The sequence below is a fragment of the Etheostoma cragini genome, chromosome 19 (genome assembly GCF_013103735.1).
Source record: "Etheostoma cragini isolate CJK2018 chromosome 19, CSU_Ecrag_1.0, whole genome shotgun sequence".
In the NCBI taxonomy this organism is placed as follows: domain Eukaryota; kingdom Metazoa; phylum Chordata; class Actinopteri; order Perciformes; family Percidae; genus Etheostoma; species Etheostoma cragini.
In genome coordinates this window covers 4,971,128-4,983,907 of record NC_048425.1, presented here as the reverse complement: position 1 = coordinate 4,983,907, position 12,780 = coordinate 4,971,128, and the positions used below count along the sequence as shown (strand labels likewise).

The 12,780-nt window shown below is 41.6% G+C and overlaps 1 protein-coding gene across 1 annotated transcript; it reads right to left on the bottom strand.

Annotated features, from left to right (window-relative positions):
- Positions 1 to 2,739: 2,739 nt before the first annotated feature.
- On the bottom strand, positions 2,740 to 11,209 carry LOC117935008 (kelch-like protein 33). The gene is made up of 7 exons (XM_034857094.1): positions 11,138 to 11,209; positions 10,014 to 10,679; positions 8,141 to 8,583; positions 6,945 to 7,187; positions 6,607 to 6,857; positions 4,883 to 5,053; positions 2,740 to 3,949 (listed from the first exon to the last, which is right to left on the bottom strand). The coding sequence occupies exons 2-7, from the start codon at positions 10,567 to 10,569 to the stop codon at positions 3,421 to 3,423; spliced, it is 2,193 nt and encodes a 730-aa protein (XP_034712985.1). The 5' UTR covers positions 10,570 to 10,679; positions 11,138 to 11,209; the 3' UTR covers positions 2,740 to 3,420.
- Between the last annotated feature and the right edge of the window lie 1,571 nt (positions 11,210 to 12,780).

Below are 12,780 nucleotides of genomic sequence, written 5' to 3'. Positions count from 1 at the left end.
GCCGGCAGCTCCCACATCCGCCAGGCCGGCTTCAGCTTCATGGGCAAGCTCTTTGAGACCACCAACTCAGAAAGCAGGGGCATGTCTACCCGTAGCGGCCGCATGAGTCGCAACAGCTCTTCACCGGATGAAAGCTCTGTTCTGCACACACTGTCGATTAAACTGGGAAATCCTTTCAAATGCAAGAACAAGGAAAGGAGCAGCAGTGTGGCGGGCGAAGAGGTCGATCAGCCTGAACGCAACTTTACCCAGTGATGAGTTGTTAGAATAGTACTTACATGTCAAACCTTAGCTTTTTTGCCTTGACTGTCCCAACCCATTGATTGGAAACAGACTGTGTAGACTTTGCATCATCACGATTGACTTACATGACTTTCATATCTGAGAATACTTCAACAACTATTATGAAATTTGTTACACAATCTAAATAAGATGTATTCTTATTTGAGGGATTGGCACCCAATTTTGTAGAGACATTCATGGTCCTCCACAAGATTAACATTTGTTTATTTGAACGCAATGCCCTGTCAACTATTGGATTGATTGTCATGACATTTGGTACACACAATAACCTTTCCCTCAGGATAGATCTCAAGAAATGTAACCTAACTTACCCTAGTACCATTATCAGATGTAATTTAAAATGTGTCCAGTACCTTTATTGGTGACCCAATACCTGCAAAACTGATTCCCATCAGCCTTAGCTGTACTTTCTGTTTCGTGCTACATATTGTATAATATTTGCTTGCTAACAATCCAATGTGACTGAGCAGCATGGCTGTGTCAAAAAATGTGTTAACAGGTTAAAAAAAAACTTTAATGCACGTTTTTTTTTGTTCTATAGTCTAAAAGACAATGTTTGACTTAGCCAGACCTAATCACTGATGTATATTTAAATGATCAGATATATTTTGGATGTGTGAGAACATTGTTTTATATTTAATAGTAACTTGTATGGTCATTAATCAAAAAACAGAAGACAATGTTTGCCAACTTAATAAAGCTTTTTTAAATATTGCAATTCTCCTGTTGAGTACAAGTAATGGCTTGTAAAATGAATTGTTCACTTAAGCAATGCTCAGCAGCACAAGCAGATCTTTACATAAGGAACATTTCACAAAAGCAACCATCCTTTCATCTCTGTCAACATGTCTTGGTTGGGGTCCGGCTGGCCGTAAGTATTTGTTATGTTTCCTATTTTTCTAAGTTTTTTATCAACCTGCCTTTTTTTGTCCCTGCAGTGTCTTTTTCTCCTCCCTCTCCCTCCAGGTGAAGCCAGCTGACAACGCGCACCTGATTCACACCCACAATCACCTGCTCCCGCCACTCACACCTGTATGCCATCTGCAATCTACCACTGCATATCTACTCGGGTCCTCATTCTCTTGTCCCATAATCGTTGCTTCAGAAACATGAGTGACATTTTTACAAGCTCAAATTATTGCTTGCAAAACTTAGTCCCTGTGTTTCATGTATTACCTCTTTATTTTTTTTACCCCACAGTCTCCACTCCTGTTTCCCGTCTCCAGTCAGCTGGCTTCTCCCCTCCCACGGCGCCCTGCATCATCCTGTCTCCGTCTTAGCTTCCAGCCCCAGTGTCTTCCCCTCGGCTCCTGGCTCTCCCACGCTGTCCCTGAGTACTCTCTCCGTCGAAACTCCCCAACCTTCCCCGTCTCTGCTCCCCTGTCCCTGGCGTCTGCTTCCCTACTTCCCCTCTCCCTCCGACAAGAAATCAATTTTACATTTTTGAAGCCTTGCATTTGAGTCCTCCTGTTATCTCGTCACACACTATTTCTTAATGCCAAGTCACAAGATTTCATCGTTTTTTTGCCTCACATTTTATTTGAATTGCTGAGCAAAAGACAAAAAGGGATTTTTTTTGTCTTGAGTCACATTTAAAGCTGCTGAGTAACCGAGTGAATGGACATCAAGAGATCTTTTAGTATGACAACATCCTTAACACCCAAGTATAGTACAATATCATGACGTAATCCTGGTGGCTTAGTAACACTGTCAACTCCTTACTTGTAGCATCCAAGAGGCCTGGTGCTTTGAGCGTAATGTCAGAAACTTCTGGGTGTAAAAAGGTCAACACCCACTAGGATAGACCTTATTGAGCCTACACTTTGGAAATCCCCTATCATTATATCATGTAGTTCATACAACCCTTCAAAAACGATGATACATCTCAATCTCAGAGGGTTATTCTTGACCATGGAAACAGCTGTTGACAACAACACATTCTCAACACTTTGGATCTTGTTGCATGTCTGATGCTTTCTGCCAGACAGAGGGTTTAAGATCTCCCACCACATATACTGTAAAACTACTGAAATGCCATACTGAGGTCACATGGTGAAAATTAATTAACAATTTCCAAGCAACTGAACACATTCGTCTGCTGAGGAATTATGAATTAAGTATAGCTATATTGCTTTGAGAGCCCGTTTTGACTGGCAAGGAGCATGCTGTATGGACCTGAATATCATGCAAGCCTCCTGTTTTCTAAAAAGGGAACTAATCTTGTATTTATTGTAAACCTGTGGGCCAAAAAAGCTTAAACAAAAAGATCCAGGCTTAGAAAAGATGATGAAGAACTGCAATTGTTCATTTTATTATCACACACACACACACACACACACACGCACGCAGGCACACACAACACACACATACACACACTGAGTGTGTCAACTGACGACAGGAAGATGTTTGACAGATAAATAGGACAAAACTGTTGTGAAAATCATACGTGGCTTGTGCGACCTCATTTAGCATCATTTTGGATTTCTGTGGTTATCTGAAGAACGTCAAATGGTAAAAATTTGGGGCGTACATGGCCAACATGTGTTATTTAACCAGGTCAAAGTCTCATTCATCATCTCCCTTTGTACTTTACTGGGGCTCTGCTGGTATTCACATTTAGACAGCTTTGACCTTGAATTTTACATTTGACTAGTAAAACAAGAATGAATTATTCAGAACACAAAACAAACACAATTTAACAATAAACAAACTCACACACACACAACATTTGCCTAACCCAGCCCAATTCTTTTTTAAAGTGGCAGTCAAGCAGTATTTTAATGTAGGTGGACCCACAAGGGACACATTAAAATCATGGTCCAAATCATCCTGCCTTTTAGTGTCTAGAATGGGTCAAACTCCAAAAACACTGGATCCTACATATCCCATAAGGCAACTAACTGCATCCACCCCTCCCTGCCGTCCTCACCGTATCTTTCAAACTCAAAGTTTGTATTGCAGGATTTCTGATGACGTCACGTGTCTCTGATAAAATAAAACAGGGCCTGGTTGTCCTGTAACAACTACTGTACCTCTAGCTATATATTAGACTTGTTTCAACAGAATTCTATTAAAGCTCCTTGGGTTTACCTAAGCCAGAAAAAAATCAACCAGTGCTTAAATAAAAGACTCAGAAAATGGCATGGAACAAACTGCCAGATTTGTATATGGGTGTGGCATAGACCCCAAGTTTTCCCAGCACCCCTCCATGGGATCATAGCGATGCACCCCCTTGTTATCCCTTGATATATCTGTGTTTGCTGAAGACCCTCCCACCACGTACAACCGTCCTCCAAGCACAGTGGCCCCTGGTGACAGATGAGGGAAAGGCAAGGCGGGGATGGATGACCAGGAGTCATGTTTGGTGTTGTACAGCTCACAGAAGAGTTGGTCTCCGAAGCCCATCCAGAGCGGCTGCAGCCCTCCAGCCACCACTAACCCCCTCCCCAAGGCTAACATGACATGGCCTGCACGACCCGTTCCCACAGTCATGGGCGCTCTGGGTGAACAGCCACGGGCAGGATGGTAGTGGCACATAGAGGAAAGGCAGCGCTGATGGGGGTCACAGCCTCCCGAGATGTAGATCTGTCCATCCAGAACAGCTGCAGCGTGGCTGCACACTGCTGTGTCCAGAGAGTGCGCCCGCCTGCAGGGGGGGACAGTAAGGGTTATGAGTCAGGGTATGTTCTGTGTCAGAGAGAAGTGATAAATTATACATATTGTTTACTTTCACTAACATCTTTCCCCCAAAGTTCACTATAGGTGGCTTTAAAGTGAGATATCACTTTTTTCAAACATAATCCTAATCTGAGATCTTCAGAAGAAGTTATTTTTTGATGACTGCACCTTTACATGAAATGGGAAATTCATGTATCCACACACTTGCCTGTAGTTTAGGGTGGGTTAATTTTTACGTTCAGAAATGTAAGATCTGGCCTCAAAGGTCAAATAAATTAATCTGGGTAAGTAAAGTTTCCCTCTGAAATACTGCCAGGTACTAAAGAAAATCTAACAGCTTTTTTTTCAACAATTGTTTTTGCATTAGTAAAGCTGTAGTATGGATGCATACTGTACAGTACAGTGCATGTGCAAATGTGCAGTTAAATGTTTTTAACTGTACTCCTTATACAACAACCTCACTTTTATGTTCGCCTTTATTTGTCGCCGAGGGCAATTGGTTTTGCAGCATCAAGTGCAACATACAGTACATACTGTAAAGCAAACATGAAATAACTGACTCAGCAGCACAGCATCAATAAACACAGATAATCATCGGAACACTAATAAGAAAAGTACACAATGACTATCCTGTCATCCCCTACAGGAAAGTGACCAGCATATTATTATAATCAAGATCAGAATATGCCAAGAGAGTCGTCAAGAGGTGACAACCTAACCACAAAGATCATTTCAGTACATTGTATGCCAATGAAGACTTAAAAAAGAAGACAGATAATTTAGCAAGTGCTGATTGTATAATTTGTTACATCCCAGCCCAAGTTTATTAAAGTTCTAAAACACTTATCCGACATGCCTCTTCAGGTTTTATTAGTGCAGTCCCTGTAGTGTCATACTGTACCTCCAGGTGTTATCCTCAGGAGTGTAGTACTCTACAGCATCCAGGTACTGGCTGTCGTCACAGTTACCCCCCATAGCAAAGATCTTACCTTCCAGACACACGGCAGAAAAGTAGTCCCTTTGACACAGCATGTCAGGTAGTCGTTCCCATTTACACTGAGACAGGTCAAACCTACACAGAGAGCGAGAAACAGGATTCTGAGTAAAAATTAAAATACTAATGCAATAAATATGTATTGTCATTGCAGTTTTTCCCAGGCTATTTACTGTTACTGTGGAAAGTGAGCAATCTGACAATGGCTGATGTGTGATTTAGCGCTCAAAAGCTCTCTCAAATGTCCAATTTTTTTAAATTGTGAACTTTCAAAACATATAGTGTTGCATAAACATGATTTAAGGCATGTTTTTGGATATATATGCTGTAGTATACACATATATTTATGTACATAGTATTTCTCTGTATGGGCAAAGTGTGTGTAGGACTAGAGAATCATCAGGGGATGGATCTGTCTCATGATTAGCAGCTGATGGAAAACACCTAGGAGATGCCTTGATCCATTGTATTTTGAGGTGGTACCAGAATAGATTTACGTGGTTTCATTTTCAAAGAACACCATATTTGTGTTGTACTACACGTTGCTGAAGATCCTCCTTTTATCCTGTGTGTTTAGGTCTCTGTTTTAACATGCGCAGTAGCTAAGTAAGATCATTTCAGCTAGATAACTCTTTCAACAACTTTGGTCAGTAGAAGACAGGATTAACAGGGAGACTTATTCTAACCGAGGGCACACTTATGGAATACCTGCGGAACAGGGACATGGAAGTAGTTCTTTTGGAGATTAGTGTTAACTAATGAGTGTTGTAGCACTGTTTTCCCATTGAGAACGAGCTAGCATGCTAGCGCTAGCATGCTACGGTTAGCCATGCCAACTCAGCTAGAAAGCCGTGCAGATTTTGAACAGCTCACCCGGAGACTGAAGGGATATTAGGAAACCTTTATCTCACTCAAAACAGCATGGGTAGTTTTTTAACCTAGTTTTATGTGTGTGGAAGCACCAGAGACACAAAATACCACCCCGAATTATTTTTTCATGGGCACTTGAAGCTATGAATTAAAACCTGAACTGCCAGCATCAAAGAGAAGCAGGCCATATCAGCCAGAGAAAGTGTCTCCAGCGGCCTTCCAGAGTTGCGTCCCGTCCCTGATACAGGTCTAATTCTGCAGCTGTGGGTGAGTCAAACCTGTCCCCCAAATCTCCTGCAGTGAAGTGAAGTTGTCCCTGTAATTAAGAAAATGTTCACCCTGTCTAATTATTGGCAACAACGTCATTTAGTCAACAATGTGCCAACATCACTGATCTAGTTTCATAAAGATTAATATTTCACTTATCTTCATATTTTGAGAACTGAAAATTGTTGGGCTTTTTACTGTTGGTCAGATAAAACAAACTGTGTAAGGATGACATTTTTCACTCTTTTCCTGACTTAAATCTGAGATTTTAATTAACAAGCAGATTAATCAGTAAGAACAACTATTAGTTGCAGCCCTAGTGAAGAATATTAGTGTCAAATTATTGTCTCATTGCCCTTTTATAGAGGCATGGGACAGGGAATCAAATTTGAAGATATTGAACATTTGCCGCAATATATCAACTATCTCTCACACACACACACATACACACACACACACACACACACACACACATACACACTCACTCACCCTACCTCAAAGCAGACTTAAGGATATCCAGTGATCCATAGTATTTGCGGCCTCCCAGGACATAAAGGTTGTTGTTGAGGAGACAGACACAGTGCCTGAACCGGGGCGGTTCAGGAAGCTTAGTGAATGGCCTCCACTCTATGCTTCTGACCAGACCATGTCCACGGTGGAACTGCTGAGCGAACCACAAGGTCTGGCTGGGAACCATCTTCCTGCATTCATCATCAACAGTGTCCCCACCGACCAGAACCAGAACCTAAACCAAGTTATGAGGCATTTCTTAAGCATGAGAATCAAATATATTTTCATGGAAAAATTGTACTGGAAACTGTGTTTTGAGTACCTGGTTTGGGTTGCGAGGTCGGCACTCGGGCCCTGTGTAATCCTCCTCCAGGAGGCTTCGGAGAGCTTTCAGTGATCCTCTGGCCCCTGGGCTTCTGCAGAGGAGGCTGCAACTTAGGGCCTCCTGGAGCTCAGAGTAGCTGAGGAGGGGGAGACGAACACGGTGGAGCAAGCCGGGCAGAACTGGTAGCCTCTCCTTAGGGCTGTCCTCCACCCAGTCAACTACTGCCCTGAACACCACTATCTAAGTATAACGAAGAGAAATTAGTAATTTACAAGTTACCTGTCTCTGTTGAAATAGAAGGTTTAAAAACTGGCCATTGGTCTGGATAATACATAGTAGGCATCACGTGGTTATTAGTCAGAACCTTATTGAGTGAACTAAATCCTGGTTCTCAAATTTGTAGATGTAACTTTTTTAATCATGTTGTTCGTTAATTTTTCTTAAACTTATCTATTTAAAGTTTATTCTGTACATGTTTGTAGGTTCAATCTTCTATTTCTTATTTCATCTCAAACCCATCAAAATTAAAGCACTCACAGTGTAATGAAAGGAGACTCTCACATTTCAGATGCTGGAACCAGCCAATGTAGTTTCCCACAAGGTTGTTCTTTACAAAACCACTAGATGGAGCCAAAGTGGCATATTTTCAAAGCCTACAGGTATGAAAGGTCCCATTGCATGAAAAAATCACTTCAAGAGTGTTATTTATTTTTATTTTTTTTAACATGAGTTCCCCCAGCGTTCTTATGGTCCCCAAATGGCGATAAGTGTAAACCGAGCCCTGGGATCCTACTCTGAAAATTAAAGGTCAGATGGGCCGATCTGGAATCTTGATCCTTATGAGGTCATAAGGGGCAATGTTACCTCTCCTTTCTCTGCTTTGCCCGCCCAGAGAATTTTGCCCACCCATGACAGAGAGACATCATGGCTTTCAAACAAGCAAATTGGCATTGGGTCAAGCCTGCCCCCCCATCCTTCTCAAAAGCTAAAGATTAAAAAATGGCACATAAGGAAAGCTCATTGTGGGACTGGCTCTAGTGGCTTTAGTTCTGCACCAAGGGTACATTTTGGGAAAGAGACTTCAGATATGTTAGGGGACCATTAAGGTCTATATAAAAGCATCCAAAGAGCACCATGTCATGGGACCTTTTAACATGCAAGAGGATGACCAACAGAATAAGAAAATATATTACCTCACTTTCTACATATAATGAGTCCTTCTCAAGCAACTTCTCCAGGAAGGAACAGGGGACATCCTTGAACTTCTCCCCAGCAGAGATGCACTGGAAGTGGGCTAGGATGTACTCCTCTGCCGCCTGTCCTAGCTGGACCAGTGCATAGGTCTCAGCTAGTACCAGCACATCCAGACAGGTGCTTTCATCCATTCTGTCCCGCAGGAAGTCGATGCACAGTGAGAGCGCCCCCTGCAGCTGGAACTGACACAGTGCGTCTGTCAGCTCCCAAATCTGGCTCCAGCCCATGCTGAGCTGACCCGTGTAGATGAAGCCAAGCATGGATTCAATTACCCAGGATGCCACGCCTCGTAGGCACACAATGTCCTCAGTGGACTCCCGTAACCCACCACAGAGCAGTGCCCGGAAATAGTCCCCACCTGCTGCTAACACCACACGGTGTACTAAGACATAACGGAGGGATAAAAAAAAAAAGGGGCAATGAAAAAACTACCCTATAAATGTCAGTAGATGAAAGTTTCTTACTGCAGGACTGGACCAAGCCCCAAATTGTGACACCACCCATTGACGGCCCTCTGTAAAATACATTTACCACTTATTCTCCAGCATCTGACGCTGTCGAATACCGTAATTGTTATTTTGCACTGTGCGTTGTGCCAGCATGTCATTAGGAAATACTAGTAGGCTTGTTTCAATCTTGTTTTAACCTAACGGAAGACATCTGTGTACTGTATACAACGGAGTCCCCTATCACTGATCCTACTTTCTTCTCCTAACTGCATAACAAACAGCTGATGGCAACACACTTATTGGCTATTCTGGGAAGGCATTACTGGGAACTGTCAAATCGTAAATAAGGGAAGCACATAAGAGTTTAAGTAGATGTAAAATAGGTCACTATTGTGTACTATAATTACATGTTAGAGAGAAGCGTTGTACTCTTTACTCCACTACTGATCATTTGACATTTGATTAAACAAAGGACTATTACCTGGGAGACGGGGGTTTGTGTCCTGAAAACAAAAAAAACAAAAACATCCTTATGGAACAGATGTACGTCATGTTCTGCGTCATGTGTCTAACCGTTAATGAGGTAGTTTATCTCCAACATGCTAAAACATTTAAAAACTGCTGCTGGACATTCCTTTTTTTTTTTTTTGTGTTGCCATTTTAAACTCTGGATTTTTCGAGGACTATGGTTAACTACTCCTCAGATCTCTGCAGGGGAAATCCAGACAGATAGCTAGACGATTTATCTACACGTTTCTGTTCACTGTCCACCAAAACGTGTTTTTTCCCGAGGCTAGTTTGCAGAGGCGCTGTTGCCCTGCTCATTACATTTGTGATTGGATTTAAGAAATGCCAATGAACCAGAGCACATTTTACTTCCATCCCGGCAATTTGTGTGACTTGCAAGACCCTCCTCCATAGCGGTCTGGCAAAGCAAGAGTAAGCATTAGTTAACTTTGTGTGACAGCTTTGACCGTTTCACAACGTGAACATGTTGAGAACTAATTGTACGTTATTTGGTTTAGATATGAGAAGGGAAACCACTCCTGTGGGTCTAATTTCCTACCATTGCTAAGAGCGCAACTTTTTTGAAACACTCCTGGCCCGTATTAGAATGTACGTATAAACTTCCTTTTACCATGATATATTTGGGAGGATTTGTTGATTAAAATAAGTCTTGAAAGTGCTGATTTTTAAACTGGCTCAACTTTTGCTGCTATGCAGCACCCCCCCCCCCCCCCCCCCCCCACCAACACATATTTTGTCTGATGTCGCTCTACTTTCGCCTTAAACAACAGTCGTAATTCACACATGGTCCTTTTGTCAGGAACAGTCTATACATGTAGGACTTTTTGTCTCTTACCTGAGTATCTCTCTCCACTCTCTGCTTGTATTGTGAAGTCACAACCAACACCTCTCTCCCACATGATCTTAATGTTAGCCAAGCTCTTCTCTCGCTCTATGGCCGCAGAGGTTGTGACTTTTGACGTGCACCTTTGACCCAGCCTCTCCATCCCTAGATACCTGCAAGCATCCAGCACCTCCTCCATTACCCCTTTCTTACTGAAGTCTACGGCTACATTTCCACAGTACGCAAAGTCCAGAACAGCACTTAACCCAACTGGGGTCAAACAGTGTGCCATATCCTCCACTCCAAGCCCACATTGTAGTTTAGAGCCAAAAAATACATCGGGGGTTTGACTGGCAGCTGCCAGAACAAGTCTGTGAGCTTGGAAAGATTTGCCTTGGAGGGGGAAAATGCAGTCCAGGAGTAAGTCTTCCTCCTGTAGGCTATTTAGGCGAGTGAAGAGGGTATCTGAGTGTGAGGGAAGGGTGTAAGAGAAGAGATCTTGTGGAGAAATTGAGGAGGGACGGTGAACAGGGTGGTTTTGGTAGAGGGTTTGCCGAACATCATCCATATCTGTTTTCCTCTTCTTTTTCCTACTTTTTATTTCTGGTCATAATGTCTTGCTGTGCCCACTGAGACTTGGTCCACCTGCTTGTCACGATGCAGACGACCAGACATTTCCTGTCAGAGGGCAAAAAGGGAGAGCTGCGATAACAAAAGAACATAGAAAGTAGGGATTACTGCATTCCTGGAATTTTCCCAGACATAGTCATGTACTTATTTATTTTGTCGCCAGACACGCACCACTTGTCCTTGTGACCCCTAAGGTGGCTTGTTATGCTTTCTAAATGTAACCTCACCTTCAAAATGTAACTGTAAACAATGCCATGACCAACCCAAGTTTAGAAAAGGGTTCAGAGCGTTCAGTCAGTCACACGCTTTAGCAATGCTGCAAGATAATGTGTCAGTAAACAAATGTTAACCTGTTGCACAATCGTGATGATTTGAAAAGCACTTTGTATTTCTACAATTTGCAACATGATACACCAGCATCACACTTACTATTGTGTTGAATCTTCACTTTTGACAAAAGGTTAATTTCCCATCATTTTGGAACAAGAGTCTGCATAGGGACTTACCTTAGTGATTCCTCTGCCAGTGTGGGTGTAACAAGGGACTTTGACCAGGGCACAATGGCATGTGGGTGCATGTGGGTGCATGTTTAATAATAGCTGGGTACTGGCACAATGATGATTACACTGCAAGAAGTATCCTACCTTAAATAAGTCGGTAAGTTTAGAGTCTAAAAGCTTGATCTTTTTAGTCCAACGGATAGCAGGTAGACTTAGCAACTTTGTCCTTTTTTAATGCAAATTAAGAATTTTCTTTTTTATAATAAGCGTAGCATACTAGATTTCAAATATGAATACACCTATATAATGAAGAATAAGTGTAACCTTAACAACCTTTTAAAAAAATGTAAAAATTAAATTTTCTTGCAGTATATAAGCGTCAGTGTCACCAACACAAGTCTGCAGCTACTGATGTTCCTCACTAGTGCCCTATTGTATTCAGATAAAATCTACTATTCCATTGGATTTGTTTTGTTTTTAAAGCATTTTTAAAACAGTTTAAACTTGTGGATGTTATGATCCAAGTTTGTATTGTACTGCACAATGTGTGCAGTGTCCTATGTTTAGGACACAATGTGTTTTAAAATGATTTGTTAATGAATGAGATATTTGACTAATAAAATAGTCAAAGCAAAAGGTAAAACATAGAATAGAAGAAAATATCCGTACATCACTTTTACCATGCATCTTGTAAAAGCAGGGGAGGAGTTGGCTCCTGTGTATTGGAAAAACCTTACTGTTTAATCAGTAAGCAAACAGCTGTTATCTCTGGACATCTAAACATTAGCATTATTTATGATAATTATTATTATTATTATTATTTTTTTAATAGTTAGAAATCATAAAACAAGTCACTTGGCAAACATTTGAATAATGCTAGTTTTACGAGTATTTAAAAAAAAATGGAAATAAGATATTTTTCCCAGAGTAAATGAGTAAAGAGGCCAACAAATGTTTACCTTAGTGTTGAAGAGTTAAATAGGGAACTATTGTGGTGTTACTTTTTATGCAGTATATTGACTATGTTCCACTTCCGGAATTGTTGCCAGATGTCCCTCATTTAGACCAGATGTCTGTTACCTTGGGCTTTCTTTGTGTTAACATCCAGTGGAGTTCTGAGGACTATGGTTAACTGTTCCTCAGATCTGTGCAGGGTAAATCCAGACAGCTAGCTTGACTCTGTCCAATCTGAGTTTTCTGTTGCACAACTAAAACTACTTCTGAACGTCAACATGTTCCACTAAAACAAGTTCCTTCCCAAAGCTGGTTTGCAGCAGCGCTGTTGCTCCATGCTGTTTAGCGCTGCTCTCAAGATAAGATAAGATGGAAGAAAGAAAGGGAGCAGGTTTTTCTCCCATCCCGGGATGCTGTGTAGACTAGCCAGACCTTTTCTTTGCAACCCTGTGGAGGAGGGTCTGGCAATGCAAGACTACTTTTTGGGTTGCGTTTTTTTTCGAGTTTTCTGAGTTTTGTGCTTAGCCATAATTAATGTGACTTTTGCCATGCCCTTACAATGATTAAAGTTTACAGTACATAATACAACTTTTCTTTTTTTTTTCCCTTTCTTGAACCACCCACTTGCTCTTCTGTTTACTGCAAACGTTGCTGTTGTGGCTGCCAAAGAACAGCGACCAGAAACTCTATATGTC